The sequence below is a fragment of the Pelodiscus sinensis genome, chromosome 9, assembly GCF_052426305.1.
Source record: "Pelodiscus sinensis isolate ZL-2025 chromosome 9, ASM5242630v1, whole genome shotgun sequence".
In the NCBI taxonomy this organism is placed as follows: domain Eukaryota; kingdom Metazoa; phylum Chordata; order Testudines; family Trionychidae; genus Pelodiscus; species Pelodiscus sinensis.
The window spans coordinates 24,944,667-24,968,354 of record NC_143060.1 but is presented as its reverse complement, the minus strand read 5'-3'; the positions used below and the strand labels follow the sequence as shown (position 1 = coordinate 24,968,354).

Below are 23,688 nucleotides of genomic sequence, written 5' to 3'. Positions count from 1 at the left end.
AAAACTTGCTGCCTGTCTACACTGGCCGCGAGTTCTTGTGCAAGAACACTGATGTTCTAATGTAAGAAATCAGTGTTTCTTGCATAAGAACTATGACGCTCCCGCTCAGGAATAAGCCCTCTTGCGCAAGTGTTCTTGCTCAAGAGGCCAGTGTAGACAGGAAACATGAATTTCTTGTGCAAGAAAGCCCGATGGTTAAAATGGCCATCAGAGCTTTCTTGAGCAAGAGAGCGTCGGCATTGGCATGGATGCTTTTGCGCAAAAGCACATCTCTTGCGCAAAAGCACATGCCAGTGTAGATGCTCTCTTGCACAAATACTCTAATGCAAAAACTCTTGTGTTAAAGAGTATTTGCGTAAAATCTTGCTAATGTAGACGTAGCCCAATAAATCACACTCTTAATTCCAAAAGCAGAACAAATATCAGAGTTACAGTATTGTAAACAAAGTAATTCTCTAGATAAGAAACCACAAAATCAATGGGAACTTTAAGAACATTCTTATTTCCTCTCTTACACAGGCCAATCCTGTTCCTTGCACCAAATCTGGGTATAAGTGCTGTGTACATGTACTGGGTACTTGGGAAGGGAAGACTTTAGGTCTGAAGTGGCCTGTATAGTGGAATTCAGAGCCACCTCTCTCAGCTCACGCAACTGAGCAGCAGCATGAAAGTTCTCTGGGTGCACCATCTTCCATGGGTCAGGAGGCTGGGACAGGATTTGTGTCTTTACATGAAGTGAGAATAGTGACCATAAACAAATTTCAACACTAATGTGACTTTTTAAAGGGAAAATTCCACAAAAACATTTTGGATTTTTTTACCCATAAAAATAAAGCAGACAGTACGTTATTCTTATTATATAGTGTCACCTGTGCTGGATTACATGGAGAAAAGTGCATAAAATAAACCAAGAAAAAAAAAAGCATCAGAGTATTTATTAGTTCAAGACTTCAGCATTGTGGCTGAGATTTCTCATTTTTTTCCTTGAGACTCTGTGTAGTAGAAAATATACAGCAAATATATATAACAATCAATGCCCATGCTGCTTGCTTAATGGTGCTCTGTTCAGATAAGACACAATAGCAACCTTTTTGTCTTACTATGCAGTGCCTTTATGTGAAGCACAATGCCATATTATTTTTATTAAGCAGAGTTGGATTGAAATCAGTGGTGCAAATAAATCTTTAACAGTTTTAAGGCCCAAGACAATTTGGGGGCAAAAATTGAACTGAGGTTGTCAATGCATTCATTAGAATTCAGCTTAGTACAATTTGGAATTGTTGAGCCTTGAACCATGAAAGTTAGGATTTTGTAAATGTATGAAAAAAGTGCATTCTATTGTGTAATATAACTATTCTGCACACATACTAACTACATTTTTCAGGCAATTACATTATGTATTTTAAAGTATTTTTCCTAATCCCTAAAGGCACCCATTCACATTTTAAAGCATAGCTTTGCTACGAAAAATTACTTGTAAGAGTCCATGTTTGTTGGCTTTCAATGACAGCCGTATGAAATATGTTTATTTTACAACACAAATGTTTTTCTTTAACTACAAACTCAACCTCCAATCTGAGAGGTGAGACAGCCAATTTCCATGTTATGTATCTTTACCATATACAAAGGTTTTGCAAGCCACATTAAACCTCCAGTTGCACCTCTGCAACCTTATTGTCTCAAATTAAGCCATTAGTGACAGTTGAATGATTCCATCGTCTTCAGTGGGCTTGCACTTGTGGAACTGATTGGAAATGATTCTGTTGATGATGCATAGGATGGAATAGAATCTAGCTCCCTACCTCTTAGCTATTGGATCTGCTGTGCTAAGGGGAATAAAAAGCAATTTTTAGAATGAAAAGACCAGATCTGTTCTACAGAGCAATCTGGACAGCTTGGTAAAATGCACTCATTTGAACAAATGCATATTAATATAGCCACTGTGTACACTAAGAACAAAGAGGCATAGATCACTCTTACATGAATGGGGACTGCATTCTGGAAAGCAGTGACTCTGTGATAGGTAGTCTACTGATCATGAGCTGAAATTGTGACGTGGTGAAAATGACTCCGAAATTAGCTACAAAGATGATTCAAGGTTTGGAAAATCTGCCTTACATTGAGAGGTTAAAGGAGCTAAATCTCTTTAGTTAATCCAGGAGATGATTATGAGGTAACTTGATCATGGTTTGTAAGCACCTATGTCGGGAAAAAATTTGTGATCACGCTCTTATATCTTTGCTAGATTAAACTAGATCTAGCTGTGGAAGCTGATGCTAGACAAATTTCAGACTAGAAATAAGATGTAGCTTTTTAACAGTTGGGTTAACAAAATGTCAGTCAGTGTGTTGTCACCAGGCATAGAAGCCAAACACACAGCCAAAACCAAATGAAAAAAAACCTTACAAGAGTGCAAGAACTAAGGTACAACAAAATGCTCAACACTGTGCCAATGACTATTGGCTGCATTTATGTGAAAGTATCCCAGGACATGCTGATATAGGTAACATCAAAAATATGTATGCCAGGCTCAAGAATGCCTTAGGTCTAGCATCAAAGAAGATACCTGTGTTGAAATCAATAAGGGAAGCTATGAATGACTGCACCAAACAGTTTCATCCTTAGGTAGAATGCTAACTCGAACTTTATTCTCATGAAAATATTATCAATGCAGACATCAGACTATCGAAAGTCATCTTGTTATGAACCAAGTTGACAATGAACCAACAGTTGAGAAGCTTAGCCTTGCCATATATGGCCTCCCTAATAGAAAAGCCCCATGAAAAGACTGCATACCATCAAAGGTCATAAAATAATAAAACCTATTTTATTGCAACATCTTCATGAGTTGCTCCACCTGTGCTGGAAAGAAGGTAAAGTAGCACAGGAAATGAGTAATGCCAACATCATTACTCTCCACAAAAACAGGGGTGACAGGCATGACAATATCAACTATCATGACATTTCCCTTAGTATTATGGCGTAAGCCTTTGCACGAGTGCTGAACAGATTTTAGACCCTTACAGACAGAATCTATCCCGAATCATAGTGCAGCTTCAGAGCTGACAGCTCTACTATTGACATGATCTTCTTGATGAGATAACTACATTAGAAATTCAGAGAACAAGAAAAGCCCCTCTATGTAACCTTCATCAATCTCACAAAGGCTTTTGACTTTCTCAGTAGAAGTGGACAACTCGCAATTTTAGAAAAGATTAAATGACCCCCCAAGCTCTTAAGCATGATTTGATCCTTCCATGAAAACATGTACATCTTAGTCTCTGAAGCTTTCCAGATTAATAGTGGAAGTAAGCAAGGTTGTGTATTTACCCCAACTCTGGGATCTTTTGCTCCCTGCTATTGAAACAAGGTTTGGTTCCTCAGCCGAAAGAGTCTTCTTGCACGAAGGGTCTGATGGAAAGATGTTTAATCTTAGAAGACTCATATCTAAAACCAAAGCTTGGGAGGCTCTTGTTCAACACATCCTCCTTGCTGAGGAGACAATAGTGATAACCCACACAGAAGCTCATTTTCAAAGCCTAATGAAAAGTACTTCCAAATCCTTCCAAGACTTTTGGCTTACTATAAGCCTAAAGAAAACTAAATTTAAATGCCAGTGAGTTGAAAAAGCACTCTCCATCAAGATTGACATCTATGAACTTGAATTGATAGACTAGTTCACATATATGGGCAGCCCTATTTTGGGCCACAGTCAACATTTCACTTGAAACAGAACTCAGCATCCACATTGGAAAAGCTGCCACAGTGTCTAGACTGAACAAGAGGGTATGTCTAAACAACAAGGTGACACAACACACAGAGATCTGTGTGTATTGTGCATGTGTTATTAGCACACTTTTGTATGGGAGTGAGATATGTAATTTATACTGGCATTAGGAAAACAGGCTCAACAGTTTTCATATACCTTTTCTAACTTTTGCAATCTCCTGGAGGGCCAGTCACTAACACTGAGTTGCTCAGATGGTCCAACATTCAGAGCATGCAAACAATCCTCAAACAGAGATGCTTCTACTAGCTAGGGGCATATGTACTGAATGAATAGAGGCCACTTCCTAAAAGACATCCTCTATGGTGATCTGGCAAAGCATTTTCAAAACTGTTTCAGAGATGTGTGCAAGAAAGACCTCAATGTGGACAAATGGGTAAATCACATTTAAGACCACAACCTTTGGAAACGAGAGATTAACAAAGGTCTCTGGAGTTACATAAATGCTATCTTAAATTGCAAATCAACATAGTTTAATGGTTACTAACCAGTGAGACTCAAACTTCCTTTAGAAAATAAGTAAAAAGTACAAATGCAAAACAAGATTAAAATTGATTATTTGAATCAAAGTTTCTTGCTTGCTGATTTAAGTCATGATTAAAATTCAATATAAATCACTTTGATATGAATCAGTCCAATCTGCAAAAGTTCATCCGTCATTTCAAATGCAGGAATGTAAGGATGGTCTCTATAATGCAATTATTAAATTCCCAAATCCGCAGGGTAGCTTGGTGGCTCTCTATTTTACAAGACACTTTCTTTACACAGTTAGTTCAATAGATACACAGAAAATACCTGAGGTTCCACGTGGGAGTATCTGTCAGTACAGAGTTTTGCTCTTTGTCTTTCATCAGCCCCAAAGGAATTCACCAAGTGGTTAGTGGTCATGGTGGCTCACAGAGGACAAGGGATCCAGCTATATCTGTTAATTAAAAATTGACTCATTTGAGGAAAATTACCCCAAGAGGTGAACTATTTAGTTCACCTAATTCCACATCTTTCTACAGTACTACTCAGACTCAGTACCACATTGTTGCCAACACAGAGAACAGTTCATAGGGGAAGTGCTAAATTCCACACTAGCAAGGGCTTATTTACCACCGGAAAGAGTCCAGACTGTGGTAGACTTATTCAGAAGCCTACATTCTCATCCACAATCATCCATAAGAGTATGCCTCGAGCTTTTGAGTGTGGCCATATAAAGTAACTGGTTTTTCAATAAGCGTTGTCCCCATGGATTCCACAATTTTTTCCTTGCTACTATGTAGCCCTGCACTATCTGGCTTTTGCACTGGCAAAGGAAGATTGAACAGGCTTTCTCCTTTATTCCCTTGTTATAAATTCTGCATTCAAGAATTGCATAGGCAAAACTCCCATTGCTTTCAAGGAAAATTTTGCCTAAGTAAGGATTTAAGTATTGGGTCCTAAATTAATGCCAGTACGTGTGCACTTCTTTTAAAATAATTAATTACATTGTTACTTAGATTGAATTTGGGAGGGTTTCTTTTTGGGGAATGGTCTTTCTGTACAAAAGTGAAAAAAGAGATTTACTAAGTTGAATATGGCCTATGTTGTATACTACTTGCAGCTTAATTGATTTGTACATTTCTTTAAAAATATACTTACCTCTTTGGAAGTTACATTGTCTACTGATTTTCAATTTGATGAAATGTGCAGTAATCAAATTATAAACCACTTTAATTTGATTGATACTAGAGATACTTGGAGACTTTTAACCACAGCTGCATTTCTTACTCAAGTTTTACCATTAGAGCACAATACATTTTAAATAAGTTCATGTTTTAATAGTTCGTCAATGAGGATTTCTTACAAACAGGACAATACCAACTCTTTTTGAGTGTCTTTTTAGTCTGACTGATAGTGGAATTGCTCTACACACCACAGGGAGTCCTGAAAAGCTAAGCTGCTTGGGCTTTGGCTTCTGCTTCAGGTAGTGGAGCTTGAATTTTGACTTTCTGCCCTGGACCCCAGTGTGTCTAACTCTGGTCTTGGTACTTCCATAAAAATGAATTTGCCACCCATGGGTGGTGGCTGAACCTAAGCTCCCAACCCTGTTCCTGCCATGTGAAGGCCTGCCCCTGCTGCCCAGGACCCTGTGGGAAGCCAAGCACCCCCACTGTAGAGGCAGGCCAATAAACACTAGGAAAAGGGAGAGTGGACAGTGCACAGCCCTGAACAGAGCTCTAGGGAGAGGAAGGGTGGGCAGGGCATGACCCCAGCCTTCTCCAGCTCTGGCGGAACACCAGGGAAAAGGGCAAGTAGCCCCAGCCTTCTCCAGCCCTGCCTGCAGGACTGGGGGAGAGAGGGTGGGAGGCACATGGACCTGGCTGAACATGTGGAAGAGGGTGGGTGGCTCACAGCTCCAGCCTTTCCTGAAGCATGGGAAAGGTAGTACTCAGCCCTAGTGGGCATGCTGCAGATGGCTCCCCGCCCACAGAGCATGGGAGGCACCCAATTCCAGCTTTCCCAGCCTCAGGAGGGCTGGCAGCATGGCTCTAAGCCTCAGCCTCTGAGCTCTAAGCCTCATGATGCTCTGGAGGGCAGGGCATGAGGGTGGAATATAGACGGGGCCAGGCTGGCAGTTTGGGAAGGCCTTGCCTTTCCCTGCCTTTTATGCCTCCTGCTAGTGTCGCCACCCACTTTGATGTACTGCCTGGAAGACCTCTGCATAGCTTCTGTCCTGTACTTCTGGTTGAGAATCCTTGATGCAGAGAGCCTTGGACGGTCATCTGCACTGTAGGCAATCTTCAGGCACAGGAGCAAAAATTATTCCTATGGCCTGTCTAAATTATATATACATTAATTACCATGGGAAAGGAGGTGAAAGAAAAGCATGGCTGTAGCATGTCAAATTCCAAATCTAGCAGAAATGTTCATTAAAGTCAATTTAATTAGTCTAGTTTAATTGGAGAAAAAAGAAGCTAGATACAGTTATAAAATATAAAGAAGCAGCTAAAAGCATGTTTATATAAAAGAGTCTAATTCTTAGAGACAACATTTCTATCAGGAAATTTGCTCAGCTGATCTGTGAATGGTAAACCTTGGCTGTGAGTTGCTATTTGTAAGACTAAAGTCTCTTCCTTTATTTTTCTCCAGGCAATTAATGTTAAGAAAAGAAAACTTATCAGAAAAATTGGTTCTGGATTCCATTGTTTCTCAAATGACCAATGAGAGATTACAGCAAGCCAAGGCAAAAGTTGCAGCTGTAAAGGATCATCAAGCCAATATGAAAAATTATGATCAGACTGCCATTGAACTGCAGTGTGGTAAAGCGTGTATAATAAACTCCAGTGTTTAAGATGCTAACATGCAATACTGTGTATGAATATAAACCAAATAGCATGTTTTTATTTGAATGCTAAATGTGGAAGTCTATACTCTCATCACTTAAACTGAACTTCCAGGTCTTAATTTAGGAAGAAAAAAACATAATGAAGAAAGATAATTCTATGTTAACTTCTAGAATGTATAAAATTATGATGGTAAGTGCTTTTTCAACCCTCGTCTTATTTAAAAAATAATCAACATTTACTTTTAGATTCCACACTCTAGTGTAGGACATAGCTCAGTATTTTCCTCACCTTAGAAGTGACTATGTATTTCAGATTGCAGTGTGTGTGTGTGTGTGTGTGTGTGTGTGTGTGTGTGTGTGTGTGTGTGTGTGTGTGTGTGGTAATTGGTGGTAAAAGTTTGCTTTTAAACGGAGTTCATTACAAGTGTATATGCAGTTATCTGTAATTACTCAGTACAACAAAAATAAGAGGTAGAGACCTCATGAGTTGCTAATGTAGCCAAATAGCAAAAAGATAATTAACATTTTGACTACAGTTATTGCAGACAATATTGCTGAAGCTTTGCCTATGCTGCCTCAGTCAATGTATACATACAACAATGCCACAAGCCATTAGCTCTAGCCAGAATATATTTTCCAGTTCATTCTGGCAAACCCTGCTTTCATTTTATGCTAGCTGCTAACTTTCATTAGCACACTGTGTACTTTGATTAGTCTCATGTGCTGCTTTCATACATGTAATTAATTATGTTTTTAATTTATTCTGCTTACATTCCTTTTATAAATACTTCTGACTGTGTATGTGTATGTGTGCATGCTCATGTCTATATAAAATATGAAATACAAGGTGGATAAGTTAAAATATTTTATTGGACCAATAGACAAGCTCTCTCACCAATTAATGATATTATCTCATCCACCTTGTCTCCTAAATATCCTGGGACCTACACAGCAACAATTACACTGCATATGTAAAATAGAGTCTTTATTATTACTTGGCATACAGGGTAGAAGTAGTCTCTTCCATTGCTCCCTATAAAGTGGAGAGGACTGATAACACAATTAAATCCTTAGCCTTGTTAAAAAAAAAAAAAAGTCTCCAGGTATAGAAACAGAATTAGGCTACCCTTCTGATAAAAATGGCTGCTTGGTGAGGAACACTACTGATCCCTCATGCTGCATAAATGTTCTTGGTAAAAAACAGTTTTTGGATGGCAGGACCTTGACAACTTGGATATAGCAGCAAGAAAACACTGTTCTTGAAAGTGAGAGCAAGTTTCAAGCATCTCACATGTCATGAGGGAGATAAACTTGAGCATATTAATTTTTCTAAATAACTATTGTGTGGATAGATCTTTTAAAACTAAATTATTATGATAGCTTAAAATAAAAGGCAACCTCCTACTTTCCCATTGTTTGCTAGATCTTTCATAGTGGAAATTATGCAGTTTTCCTTTATTCTTTTCTGTCTCCAGCTTCTTGAAACCTGTCCCTTTCATTCATTCCATACTATATGTCCTATTGCCAATTCTCTTCCTATAGATGAGCATAGGCCACAGCTATACAGACACCATAGCTGCGTCTAGATTGGCATGATTTTCTGGAAACGCTTTTAATGGAAAAGTTTTCCGTTAAAAGCATTTTCAGAACAGAGCGTCTAGATTGGCACAGACGCTTTTCCGCAAAAGCACTTTTTGCGGAAAAGCGTCCGTGCCAATCTAGACGCGCTTTTCCGCAAAAAAGCCCCGATCGCCATTTTTGCGATCAGGGCTTTTTTGCAGAAAACAAATCTGAGCTGTCTACACTGGCCCTTTTGCACAAAAGCTTTGCACAAAAGGGACTTTTGCCTGAACGGGAGCAGAATAGAATTTCCGCAAGAAGCACTGATTTCTTACAGTAGTAAGTCAGTGCTTTTGCAGAAATTCAAGTGGCCAGTGTAGACAGCTGGCAAGTTTTTCCGGAAAAGCGGCTGATTTTCCGGAAAAAATGGCCAGTCTAGACACAGCCCATCTTTTTAATAGCTGGTAAGCAGAATGGCATTGCCTTCCATGTATGGGAATGAAGAGACTGCTTCCTCCCCAAAGATCATACTCCTAGGGCTGTTTTACCAAACAATAGATTATGGAATTGGAGTTGGGAATCAACCCTTCCTCCCCTGCCATGGTCTATCTATGTCCATTGACAGTTCAAGAATACACTTTGAGCTAATCTTGTTTCTCAAGGATGAAATCAAAGCACTGTAATGAACTGTTAGTGTGTCAGGAGGGTTCACAATGACACAGACTAGTGCAAGGTAGATTCACACCCCAGCTTGCTGTGGTCTAGTTGTTTGTATATACAAACCATAAACATTCAATACTCTTGAGTGACTAGGGCTATGATGGGGTGGGCAATAATTTTTTGAAGGACGGACACGTCATGAATTTTGCTACATGGTCATGGGCTGGCTCCCCCACTGAAAGGGATGAGGTCTGGGGAGATAGGGGCAGGGCGGGAGACTAGTCTTCCCAGAGTTGTCTGGGGCTGAAGGCTTTGAATTAAAAACACAGAAAAGGACTCACAGCTCACGGCCCTGCAGCTACTACATTGCCTTGGATCTGCCCAGGTTGCTGCAGCCATTTAAAGGGCCCGTGGCTTCAGCACCTGCTGGGGTAGCACTGTGCCTGGGAGCCAGAAGCCATTTAAATAGGATCCTAATGCCTGAGCCACTGCCTGAAATTTGGTAGCATGGGCAGCAGAATATAAATAGAAAACAGCAAGATGCAGTCCGCGGGCCAGATCAAAGTGTTAGGTGGGCCGCTATGATCTCTTAAGCTATACAGGATGAGTCATAGTCAATACTTGTATGGGAGTGTGATGGGACAGAGAGGTCCTATACCAGCAGCAAAGGGATTAAGGAGAGCCCATGGGTTCTGCTTGCTCTGCCTTTCTATGCCTGTAGTCAATGACAAGGCTTGAGAGGAAATACAAAAGAGAAAGCCTGGTCCAGTCTGGCCAGAAGGAGGGATTGAGCTCTACCTCTCTTCTTGAGAGGAACTTTGCTTGCAGAGTTATGGAGAGAGGCTGCTAGCTTGAGAAGCCATAGTGGATGAATAGTTAGATCTCAAGGAGTGAGCAACACACCAGTCAGAGACTGGGAATCAAGCCTAGAGAAAAGGCTGGGAATACTTCTCTTCCCTTGGGAGAGTGGCAGGTGGGCCAGTGTTGAGTTACATGTTGTATTTGTTGTTGAACATTTTTGCAGCAGAGCCCGTCAGCCACATCCACAAGGAGATATTACTCCAAGGACAATGAGCTGTTGGGCCAGAGCCTGCCTGAGTGGGTATAGGAAATAGAGACTTCTTCCCACCCACCCAGAGAGACCTGTGGTAATATCAGGCTGCCCAGAAGTTCCACAAGGATGCTCTACTGCTGCCAAACTGCTATAGGGAGAGTTACAAAGAAAGTCAAGTGGGACATAGTGCCAGCATTTATGTAAGTTCCACTTTCTCCTCTGAGACCGACTGGCATAGGTGCCCAGTATGATGGCAGTTGGATGAAAGGGCCTTCTTCTGGATGACATGTAAAGCAAAGGTCCCAACAATGGCATGTAAAAAAAAGATCTAGTCATTTGAACCCCATATTTGATTACAATTTGGGGGGGGGGGGATTTGGAGGCGGAGAGTTATTCTTGTATGCATATATAGACCCCAAACTTGAACATATTTATGTATATGGTTATCTTTAACGTTACACATGTGTGTGTACCAGAGGGTGGGATGAGGGGGTGTGCACAAGAAGGAGTGATGGGACGATAAGAAACTGGCTAGGGAGTCTTGAGGACAAAAGTACTGTATAAATGCAGGCATCTATTATGGTAAAATCTTTGGGGACCTGCAGTCTGAGAGTTAGAATCAGATCAGGAGGCATTGGGACAGCACAGTTGTTTGCTTTGACTGACCACTTAACTGGGATAGACTGCTGGGGTTGATTCTTTGATGAATAAGGCACAGTCTCAGCAACAGAAGAAAGAAACAATGAGTGAAATTGGGAGAAAGAGTCTGTGGCTGGCCATGTTTTTCTGGATCTGTTCTCTGCTTATTCTCATTTGTTCCTGTATAAGTGGGATTAATTCTGAGCTAATTGGAAGCACTTGTCTTTCAGTCTCATACTTTGTAATCCACCTGTGATGGAGGGGCAGCTTGTTTATATTATCCCTTATATAATATAGAAATCCTTTTTAAGCCTTTTTAAGAAAAGGCCAAATTTCAAATAATCTTAAATTTTGTACATTCATTTTCTGAGCCTATTTGAAAACTTGTACTTGAATAGAACTTTTTTCTGAAATCAAGATGCTCTGTAGCATCAATTAATTAGCAGAATATAGAAATCATCCAGAGTAGGAAGTTATAGAAAACTGAGATTCCAATATTTTATAAAAGTCATGTTTTAAGCAATTTTTACATGATTTTGCAAGCATTAAAACTGCTTGAAACTTCTAAATTCTGATTAGTAACTAGTGGAAAGTAATAGCTGTAATTTATTGGAGAGAGAAAAACAAGTGAAATACCCAATCTAGCAAAAATAGTTTTTTCAGCAGGAGTATAGAATACATAATTGCAGAATAAACTGATTAGGATGAAAATATTCCATCATATCTGCTGTTTCTATTTTACTGTAATTTTAGACATTTATGTACTATTAAATAGCCTGTTTCAAATAGTATTTTGACTCTTTGATGTGGTATAACAGTTTTTGTTCATCTTTCTTCATGAATCTAACTTGTTTTTTTTTTTTTTTGGCAAACGGTAGATCTAAGTTTTGTCTTCTGATCTGCTCACTGTGCACAGTCATGTGTTAAGTGAAATTGCTAATGAATCCTATAAGGAGATGATATATTAAATCACAAGTATATTAAAACCTTGTCATAAATAAAAACATGAGAAGGTCTGTCTCTAAAAGCTAAAAAATACTCTGTAAAGTAATAGAACTTTCTATTAAATAACTGTGAAAGCCTACTGTGATTCTTATTCATTCATTACCTATCAACTCATTTGATGTATGTCAGGGGTGATATTTTGCCTTGATGGACTCAAACTTGTGGCGATGGTACAAAAGGCCAGACTGCTTCTTTGGGGGTAGAGTAGTTTGGGATTCCATAGAGGATACAAGGAGTAATCATTCTCATTATGTGGATGATTGTGATTAGTGGAAAAGGATGCACCCACTCTGGCAAGCTGTCTCTCTCCACTTCTCTGGTGCCCCTTCTCCACCCTGACAGGATAATTCTATAAGCATTTGGGCTACTCTTGATCACTCTTCCCTATGCTTCTGCTGTAGTCTCTTTACATGAGGGGACATTAGAATATATAATTTAGTGTATGTCTGTATCTATATCAGAATGCAAACTCAATTTTGTTTGGAAGGTGCCATTTTGATTGGCCTGTGCCTTCATCGCTTTTTTTTCTCCATCTTGGATCTGGATAGCTTGAGGTATTGACAGAGGGTGAACCATGCACAGTATTTGATTCATTAACTTATTCTGGACAATGAGTTAGGTACTATTCAGAGAAACCCTTTCTCCCAGGCAGCCTTGTACCAAGCAGTAGATCTTCTAAGGAGGAACTGTAAATAGCTCAGTAGCTATTGACACCTGAGAAAGGGTACACCAACTTTATAAAAGGAGAACTCTCTCAAAAAATATTTTAGAGGAAAGACAGCAGAAGCAAGAAAGAGAAGAAGGAAGAGAAGTGGGTTTTAAGACTCTGAAAATACACTGTGTAAATCCCAAAGGGCTCATGGAAGAGAGATTGAGGCAGGGATTTAGTGCATAGGTTCTGTTGTTTTTCTTAGCACAGTATATATCTAATGCTGCCTGAGAGTTAAGAGTGGGTGATAGAAATTCCTTTGTAGAATCTGTTACTTGCTTATCCTGCCACATAATCCTTGAAAAAGAAAACAGTAATTCAGAAAGTGTCCAGAGCTATAGTGGAATGCCAGGACTATGCAGTTGAGGAGGCTTGAGAGAAACTTAGTTTCAGGGCCAACAAAACTGGACTGTGATGATTCCCACTGCCATGAGATGTGTCAGTCACAAAAACTGCACTTGGATGTGTGTATAGAGGTTTTGAAAATTAAAATCATTTTGGGTAAAGGCATCTCATGTAAGTAAGAGTTTACATGGAATTGAGCTAAGTAATCATTGCTAATTTCTAAACAGAGTTTAGAGAACACACAGGGTGAGTCTAGACTACAAGCCTCTTTCAAAAGAGGCTTTTTCAAAAGATACTTTCAAAAAAGCCTCTTTTGAAAGAGAGTGTATAGACTACAGCCAGTACTTTCTAAAAAGTGAGCCGCTTTTTTGAAAGAGAATACCCAGTCTGGATGCTCTCTTTTGAAAAAGCACAATTTGCATTATATAGCGCCATTTTTCGAAAAAGTACTTTCGAAAAAAGGCATTATTCCTTGTAAAATAAGGTTTTCCGTGGTCAAAAAAACTGCCGCGTTCTTTTGATTTACTTTCGAAAGAATGCAGCAGCAGTCTAGATGCAGGTGAAGTTTTTTTGAAAAAAGGACACTTTTTTTCAAAAAAAAACCAAAAAAAAACCTGTAGTCTAGACACACCCACAGAGTGACATTTTCACTTTCCTACATCCCCCTATGTTGTCATAAAAATTCCATATCAGTTTGAGGAAGAATTGCCCAGTGTTGGCAGTGATAGGTTGCTGTACACAGCTTCCCCTCACAAATCCTAGCACAGAGGTGTTTCAGGGATGACACCTAAGGGTGCCAACTTTCTAATCCCACAAAATCAGACACCCTTGCCCCTCTTCTCAGAGGCCCCACTCCCCACGCACACCTTACTACGCTGGGGCAGAGGGTTGTGCGTGGGGGAGTGGTAAGGGCTCTGGCTGGGATGGGAGACAAAGGGCTTGGAATACAGGAGGAGGCTGAGACAAGGAATTGGGGTATGGCCTCTGGTCTGGGGTGAGACTCTGGGGGGGCCTGAAATGAGGATTTCAGGGTGCAGGAGAGGGCGGCACAGAGTTTGGGATGAAGACTTTGGTTCGGGATACAAGCTTAGGGATGGGGTTGGGCGTGAGGTGTTTGGGGTGCAGGAGAGGGCTTTGGGATTCAGACAAGGGATTTGGAGTGCAGGAGAAGGTGCAGACTGTAAGGCAGGCGTAGGGATGAGTTTAGGGTACAGGAAGAGGCTCTGGGCTGGGGTGAAGTTTGAGGTGTGGGATCTTGGTGGTGTTTATTGCAGCTCCCAGTAAGCATCTCCTAGATGTCTGCAGCCTCTAGGCACATGATAAATAGCTAGGGCACGGCTGGGCAAAAGGGCATTCACAGGCCAGATCTGGCCTGCCAAGCGGGTTGATCTGGCCCATGGAGGCCCTGCTACTCTCCCACCCCTAGGCCAATTAGGGTCTGAGGGTGGAGGGAAACACACAAAGTTTCCTCTACCCTGCCAGGAGTGGGTGGGGCTTCTAAGTACCTTGCGCTTCTTGCAGGGTGGGGATAGGGCAAGATGAAACTTCACATGCTGCCCCTGCCCCTAGGCCAATCAGGGCTTGGGGGTGAGGGGAGCGTGTGAAGTTTCCTCTACCATGTCCCCACCCTGGAAGGAGTGCGAGGCACTTAGAAGCACCACACACTCCTGGCAGGGCGGGAGGAGACTTCACATGCTCACCCACCCCCAAGCCCTGATTGGCTTGGGGGCAGAAAGGGAAGCATGCAAAGTCTCTTCACACCCCAGGGGCATTTGTTCCTATGGGGAGCCTCTTGGGAGGGGCAAAGACTTCACACACTCTCCTACCCCCAGACCAATCATGGTTGTGGGTGGGGAAGCAGGGAAGTATCATGGACCCACCCCTTCTGCTGGAGGCAGTCCAGGACCACTTCAAAAATTTCTGAAGTGGCCCCCGGCAAAAAATTATTGCCTACCCCTGGGCTAGGGAAGCTCAGGCTACAATTTATGTTGTGATGTTAGTCTACTGGAAAGAAAATAAACCCCAAGAAAGGTGAAACAAAAGACAGGACTATGCAGCACTATAAAGACTAACAAGATGGTTTATTAGGTGATGAGCTTTCATGGGCCAGACCCACTTAAGCTCATCACCTAATAAACCATCTTGTTAGGACTATGTAGCACTTTAAAGACTGTCTTTTGTTTCAGCAAGAGCAGACTAACATGGCTACATCTCTATTACTATTCTCCAAGAAAGGAGGCTGGGCATTTGAATGCTAACTCAGCATATATGTGCTGTGTAGAGTGTGGTCTGAGAATTCTGCTTGGTCACACTGGTATTGTTGTCTTATGTTTATTAACAGAAAAAGAATGCTGAACTTTTTATTTTGATGCAGCAGTCTAGCCTGCAATAAGATATAAAGTAGATCAAGTGTGAGTGCTACTAATCTTGACAGTGCTATATCAATATTCTATCTGAAGATCCCTTTCTAAATAAAAATAAAGGAAACTACAATGTAAAATATGTTTCTTATCCTAAAATATAGGACAGGAGATGACTCTTGAGTACAGTAGACTGAAGGCTGTAATTTGCTTGAGAGGCTCTATAACAAAATCTGAGGAGCACAGCTCAGGAAGTTTACCTGAATTATGTCTCATCTCCTATGCAAATTTGTCCATCTCTTTACAATTGCTAAATTATTCTTTATTTATGATCAATCCTCTCTGGAGTGCTTTCTATCCCTTCTACAGTGCTTAGTTTGTACCCAGGGCTTGCCAGGGCTGGTTCCTGGTACCTGTAGGCTTGGCAGTTCATTCCCCAACCAACTCAAGGCTTGACACGTCCAGTATGACAGTAAATAAAAAATTAAGCACTGTCCTTCTAATTTAACATCCTCAAAAGGTTTTATTTAATGTGAAATTTACATTGTCCTTCAGATCCTGCAAAACCAATTTGATACCTTCCAATATTTGAAGATTACTCCCATTAGTAATTATGTAACCTTTGGGTAGTTTATTTCCCAAAATACATGTATAAGCCACACAGCCTGATTCCAATTTTTCAATAAGTTTTTCAAAAAGAAAGTTCTCAAAAATGTACTCACATCAAGTTAAGCTGTATCTACTTAATTATTGCTATCTAATGTTACAGAGAACAAAACAGTTGAAATTTGTTTGAAAAACCTGTTTGATTAGTCCATGTGCTCCCTTACCATCATCTTCTCTTGGGCTGTGTCCAGACTCCATGCCTCCGTCGACGGAGGCATGTAGATTAGCCAGATCGGAAGAGGGAAATGAAGCCGCGATTAAAATAATCGCGGCTTCATTTAAATTTAAATGGCTGCCCCGATCTGCCGATCAGCTGTTTGTCGGCAGATCGGGAGAGTCTGGACGCGATGCCCCGACAAAGAAGCCTTTCTTCATCGACACAGGTAAGCCTCGTGAAACCAGGTTTACCTGTGTCGATGAAGAAAGGCTTCTTTGTCGGGGCATCGCGTCCAGACTCTCCCGATCTGCCGACAAACAGCTGATCGGCAGATCGGGGCAGCCATTTAAATTTAAATGAAGCCGCGATTATTTTAATCGCGGCTTCATTTCCCTCTTCCGATCTGGCTAATCTACATGCCTCCGTCGACGGAGGCATGGAGTCTGGACACAGCCTTAGATGGATGACATATGGGGCATCTGGCAGTGGCCAGTATCGGAAGACAGAGTATTGGGCTAGATGGACCTTTGGTCTGAGCCAGTATGGTTGTTCTTATGTTCTTATGTTTACATTAGATTTCCTTATTAGTAATTCAATAGCTTACATAGAGCAGAGTTAAATTAACTGGTCAGTACTTCCCCAGTTCTCCCCTTTTGAAGATTGGAACTAGGGTGGCCAAATCTGTTTCCCAACATTCATCAAAAGTGATTGCTGGTAGTTCTATTTAATCTGCTCTTGGGTATGTCTTGCTCTGTCCTGCTGATATCCCGGTAGTATCTGTTTATCGCTAACTTGCTATGGATAACCCCAATACTCAATAACTCATAATTAACACTTTTATTTTTATTGTTTACTACTTTAGTTTCCTTTGTATTTCTTTATCTAATATTCCACCCTCAGATGTATTTAACAGACCCTATTTAGCTCTTTAATTTTATCTTTTTTGTGGAATACTATATTTTTGGAAATTTTCTTATTTCCTTCAGCCCTCTTCATTAGAATGATTCGGTGCTTTTCTTTTGCTCTATTTCTTGTCCTTTCTTTTCCCTCTCTTCTGTAGTTCTATCTTTGTTTCATTTGTATTATTAGCCTTCTTAACTACATTCATGTCTACTATTCTCTTTTTCTTTTACATTGAAATACTTAACCTTTCTCTTTTACATATGATTCCTCAACATATCTATATTAATGTGCACTCTTTTTCTCCTGATGACTGTACCTCTATAACAGGAATTTTCTGCTAACTAAAAAATTTCAGTTAATTTTATTGAGGCAATGGGGTTCATGTCAGCAAATGCAATGATTCTGCCAGGTGTTTGTGTTTTGCACCCTGCTCAGGTGAATCCACCTCTTCTACCACCACAACCAAAGTGAGTCTGGACACCTTATCAAGGAAAATCCATAGCTGCTTCCCTGAAAGATGAGAAAATTGATGAAGCAATACCTACAATCTGTTCTGGATCTGGGGGAAAATGAGGAGTCCAGTACTAATTGGAGCAGTCCTATCATGTTGGTAATTAAGCCAGATGCATCAAATTTAGAAATGTCAATATCATATCAAACTTTAGCACATAATTCATGCTGAGTATTGATGAGCTAACAGATCAGTTGAGTAAAGCCAAATACATGATCACCTTGGATTTTACCAGAGGATATTGGCAAATTCCACCCATGCCAAAGGCTCAAGAAAAAATGACCTTTGCTGACCCCTTTGTCTTGCATCAGTTCTATCCTGTGCTGTTTGATGTACCTGGTGCTCCAGAACCATTTCAACAGCTAACTGACCAACTCCTTTATCCCCATAATAGTTATGTCACCTTATTTAAGGATGATGTCATGATTTATAGCCAGAGCTGGGATGAACACCTAAAGCACATTGCTGCTTTATTTTGGACCCACAGAGATCATGCTAGCAAAAACCTCCAACAAATGCAACATAGGCAAAGATAAGACAAGCTACCTGAAGAACGTCTTGGGGAGAGGCCAGGTTTGAGAGCAAATGAATATAAGTTGGCCTCCAGCAAGTTCAAGCTTGAAATTACATGAAAGTTTCTAACCACGAGAAAAGTGAAGTTTTGGAACAGCCTTCCAAGGGAAGTGGGGGAGGGGGAGAGAGAAAACCCCCGAAATTGTTCAAGATTAAGCTTGATAAGTTTATAAAAAGATGATAGAATGAAGTTGCCTACAATGGCATATCCACAACATCTATTAGCAAATATCTCCCAAGGTCAGAGATGAGACACTAGATAATGAGACTTTGAATTATCTAAATTATATCTCAGCGGTCTGGCTGGTGGGTCTTACCCATATGCCTAAGGTATACCTGATCACCATATTTGGTGTCAAGAAGGAATTTTCCCCCTACTCAGATTGATTGAGGTTTTTTATCTTTCTCTTCTGTGTGGGGCATGAGTCACTTGCAAGTCTGAACTCCAGTAAATGGTGGCATAACAGGGTCTTTAAATGAAGATATGAGAACTTCAGCAACTCAAGTGATTATGGGCTTATTATAGGAGTGGGTGGGTGAGGTTCTTTGGCCTATGTTTCGCAGGAGGTTAGACTAGATGATCAAGGTGGTCCCTACTGGCCTTTACATCGCTGAGTCTTTGAGGTATGAAGGTTTCTGGGAGTGGTGAGAAACTCTTGTTGGTTTGTGCTGGGATTCTCACCTAATGTGGCCCTTCACACCAGTCTTCTCCAGGAAAGTAGCCCAAAGAGAGCCACTGGATGAAAGAAGGTGAGAACGCCTTTCAGATGCTAAAGGCTCAACTCTGAGGTGATCTCATCTTATACAGCATAGATTTCAATCAAGGAAAATCCACCAGACTGATGCCTTTGAAGCTAGGTTGGGAGTATTGTTGTCCAGAGTGGCCAGCAGGGAATATCCTGGCCTCATTCTAAGCTGAAAATTGTTCTTAATACATAGCCTCGTCTGTGACAGAAAAATAAGTTTTTACTGTTATGTAGAGCATGACCATTTATTTATTTTTCATAACTGAAAAGTAGATGATGTATTGATTGTATCACTAGACTGTTTAATACCACTATTTGTATTGTGGCAATTCCTAATGGGGGCAAATGGGCCAACTCTTTTTTGTGCTTGGTGCTGTACCTGTGCGTAGAAAGAGATAGTCCACAGTTCAAGGAATTTACAAGGAATCCATTCTATGCAGTAGATTTTAAATAGTGATTTTCCCAATATAATCTGCAGTAATTTAGGCCCCATTCATGCATACACTTCTGCATATGCTTAATTTTAGCCTCCTTGACTCAAAATAGCTGCTCAAAAGCAGTAAAATTATGCTCCTGTTAAGTTTTCTGGTGAAAATAATGTCAACTTTGCTTGATTAAGTGGTACTTTCCAGTAGATGGCAGCATACATTCAAACTTTTTTTTAAAGAAAATCTGAATTTAGTAAGTGAAAAATAAATGTAAAGAAAAAAACTCAAGTCTACAAAACAAAATTTCAGACATTGTTTGCTCAGTACTTATGTTTTATGCAATCCCCAAATATTTGATTTCTGTTTGGTTTTAGTGTTAATAAATACTTTGAAGAATTGGTCTAGAGAACCATACTATAGGAGCTCAACAAGGAAAATTGGGGGCGGGCGGTCTGCAGTAGATAGATATTAGTCTCCTTTTGTCTAATTGTAAGTTTTCAGCATGAAGTTCTGTAAAAAGATTTAACCATAACAAAGGAAAAAGTGATGTTAGATTTTATAGGTTTAATTCACTTTAAAATATTGACCCACTATGAACCATGGTGTAATCTAAAAGTTATTATTCAGGTAGGATTTAATTGAAAGAGAAGCACGTAATTTGTAAACTCAGTTTCTGTTTTGGTGCCTCTTCATTACAGTGTTGTTCAGAAATGTCTGAAGATTCCATTTCTACCAATCCAAGAATGAATTATTATAATAACTACATAGTCACCTAATGCTACTGATTAAAAAAATAATTGCCTGGACTGGAAAGATAAAAATATCCTTTCTTCCCAGACGAAATGGCATAAAAAATATTTTTCTGACAATAGACAAATTTCACCTTGGACTAAATCCTTTGAGATGCTGAGCACCCTTAATTCTTGGTCAGGATATTTGACACCCTCATAGTCTCTGGCCTCTTAATTCTTGCAGTAAGCATTAATATTTTATAGCAAAAGTTTATCTTATTAAAAGATAACTTGTTCTGATTCATAATCTATAGTTACAATGTATGAAGAAATGCTCTAATGTAAAGAGACCCAAACCATTTCTTTTGTTACTATTAGGCAATACTTAAAGGTTTAATTATTATTCATTACTTATTGATTCAATTAAAATGAGGGTCAAAAATAAGTGAACTCTGATAGCTTTTCTTTAATCTTTTAAATAATTCTAAGTTTATTCATTTTTTAAATTAATCCTAAAGCTCACAAACAAAGCAAGCCAGCTCTGCAATAAGAGGGAAGCTAACTTATGCATCAGTTACTGATTATTACATAGAAAATAAAGGGTAGGAAAAAATAGTCCATTTTTACAGGGAAGAGAGATACATAGCAGTGTCCTCCAAAGATCTGTATTGGGACACGCGCTGTTCAACAAAGGGGTGGCAAATGTTTCAGATAATACAAAATTACTCTAAAAGGTTAAGTCCAAAGCTGGCTGTGAAGAGTAACAGAAGGACCTCACAAAACTGGGTGCCCGGGCAACAAAATGGTAGATGAAATTCTGTGATGATCAGTGGCAAAAGAGTGCACATTGGAAAATAAATCCCTTCTTTTTGTATGGATAGTTCGGATTATAAATTAGTGGTTACCACTCAAGAAAGAGATGGTGGAATCATTGTGGATAATTCTCTAAAAAACTTCTGATCAATGTGAAAAAGCAATAAAAAAAAAAGCTAACAAAAAGTTAGGAACCGTTAGGAAAGGGATAGAAAATATCATAATGCTGCAATATAAATCCATGGTATGTCCAAACCTGCAATTCTGGCTGCTATCTCAAAAAAGATAAATTAGACTTGGGGAAAGTTCTGAGAAGGGCAGCAAAAATTATTAGGGGTATGAAATAGTTTTCATATAAGGGGAAATTAAAAAGACTGGGACTCTTCAGCTTAGAAAAGAGACTACTAAGTAGGTGACTGGAGAGGTCATGTATGGTATGGAGAAAGTTAATAGGGAAGTGTTATTTACCACTTCACATAACACGATAATCAGGGGTTACCCAATGAAATAACTAAGTAAAAGTTTTACAAAAAAGAAACTAAAGGAAGTGCTTCTTTACACATTGCATAGTCAATCTGTGGGACTCGTTTCCAGGCGATGTTGTGAAGATCAAATGTATAACCAGATTAAAAAATAATTAGATAAATTCATGGAGGTCATGTACATTAGTGGTTTCTAGCCAAGATGGTCAGGGACTCAACCCCATGCTCCCGGTGTCCTTAAGTCTCTGTCTGCCAGAGGCAGGGACTAGATAATGAGATGGCTCAATCAAAAATTAAATGGTTGTATTTATTCCCTCTGAAACATCTGATACCAGCTGTTGTTGGAACACAGGATACTGGGCAGAAATATTGCTGTGACCCAGTAGTGCTGTTCTTACGTTCTTAATTAATACTCAAGTTCCCAGTTCAACCACCATTGGTTACAGTGACTACATTACTCTGCAATTGATTCCACTATTATTCCACAACCTATTCTTTGGACTCATGTCTTTCCTGGTGAGTGAAAGTCATGAAGGACAGAATTCAATTCTTGTGGAGGCAATCAATGCAATCCTGAGGATAACATGTAGTCAACTTCTCTTATGGACGCTGCTGTGAGGTTTTCATCCAACAAACAAACACTGCCGTTGCTAATGTACCCAGCTCTTTAATTCACTATCTACAATTTTTATTAAGATTATAGAAAAGACTGTGGCAAGTCAACTCTTAGTACTTATATGCCTTCCATTGTCTTGACCCATGCCAGTCTTAATACAGAGCTGGGTCAATATCAAAGACTGCATCAGTGATGCTATTAGGTGGATTCTTCATTGCATTGCTTATTGCTGATCATGAGCTGCTGTCTTACGTAGAGGGTGTGTCTAGACTACAGGGTTTTGTTGACAAAAGTAGCCTTTTGTCGACAAAACTATACCTGTGTCTATACTACCGCCATGTTCTGTCGACAGTAAGTCGACAGAACACTATAGTTTTGTCGACAGCGGTAAACCTCATTATACAAGGAATAACATCTTTGTCGACAGAGTTCTGTCAACAAAAGGGTGTGCATGGATGCAGGGAGCCAGTTTTGTCAACAAAAAAGGCCTCCAGGAAGAAGCCTAGTGGACAGTCCATCTGCATGCCTGGCTTCTCTATTGTTCCTGTCTGCAGCCATCTTTTAAAGGGATAGGCACCCTGCAAGCCATTAGTGGCAGGAAACCAGTCACAGCACACGGCTATTCCATGCCCCAGTCCCAAGACTGTCCTGGCCCTTCCAGGGACCCTTCTGAGAACCCACCCAGGGGCTCCAAACGCCAGACACCAGCATGGTCTGGGACAGAAATAAAGATCCTCCTCAAGGTGTGGTCCGAGGAGGAATCCTAAGCCCTCCACATACACCACAGGAAATTTATGGCTGCATGGCCCAGGGACTGGCCAGGAGAAAGCAACACACCCGCACACTGGAGCAAGAGAAGGCCAAAGTTAAAGAGTTGTGCCGGGGTATGGGAAGGCCCGAGATGAGAACTCCCGCTCTGGGACAACCCCACAATAATGCCCGGACTACGCAAAGCTGGCACACATTCTCGGTGGTGGGGAAGCCTGGTCACCACTGAGTCTCGTGCAGTCTGGGTTATCGGAGCCTGTGGTGGATGAACCAGAGCAGGAGCACGAGCAGTTCAGGTAATCTGGAGAGTGAGACCTGTTGCTGGAGGAGGAAGATGACAACAACACCATGACCCTCACCCTGAAGCTGGTCACCTAGACTCCAGAGGCCTCCGAGGTGTCTTCGGACGTCGGGGAAGAACCAGCAGTTGAGTGCCGTGAGGTTGTGCAACACAGAAGGTGAGGGAGGTGGGTGCACAGTGGGTGATGCACAAGGGAAACGTGTCATGCTCAGCCTGGACATCATGCAGCTGGCTGTGCATGTGCAATCATGTGCAGTGGTAGAGTGTGAAACGTGGGTGTGTGCCACATAGTGCCAGGAGCCATTGCCACAACACACATGGGTGGGTTGGCAGTGTGAGGGGGTATATGGTACCATTGGCACTTTGGGGCCCGTGTGATGCTCAGGCTGATTCTCAGCTCACACATGGTGTTACTTTCAGAACCTCCGAGTCCCTTGTCTGAAGGAGAGTCCCTTACAGCGAGGGCATGCTCTCGGGGACTGCTGTTGCACACATGACTGATTGTCTCTTCCTCTTTTCCTCCACAGCTGGACCACCTGTGCAAGAGGTCTGCAGCACCCC

At 40.7% G+C, this 23,688-nt stretch overlaps 1 protein-coding gene across 1 annotated transcript in view; it reads left to right on the top strand.

Annotated features, from left to right (window-relative positions):
• LRRIQ3 (leucine rich repeats and IQ motif containing 3) overlaps positions 1 to 12,095 on the top strand; it is a 100,270-nt gene extending 88,175 nt beyond the window's left edge. Inside the window, 2 exon segments of the mRNA XM_075936241.2 lie at positions 6,905 to 7,037; positions 7,039 to 12,095. Coding sequence (XP_075792356.2) covers positions 6,905 to 7,037; positions 7,039 to 7,089 — 184 coding nt within the window. The 3' untranslated portion in view covers positions 7,090 to 12,095.
• Positions 12,096 to 23,688: the final 11,593 nt, after the last annotated feature.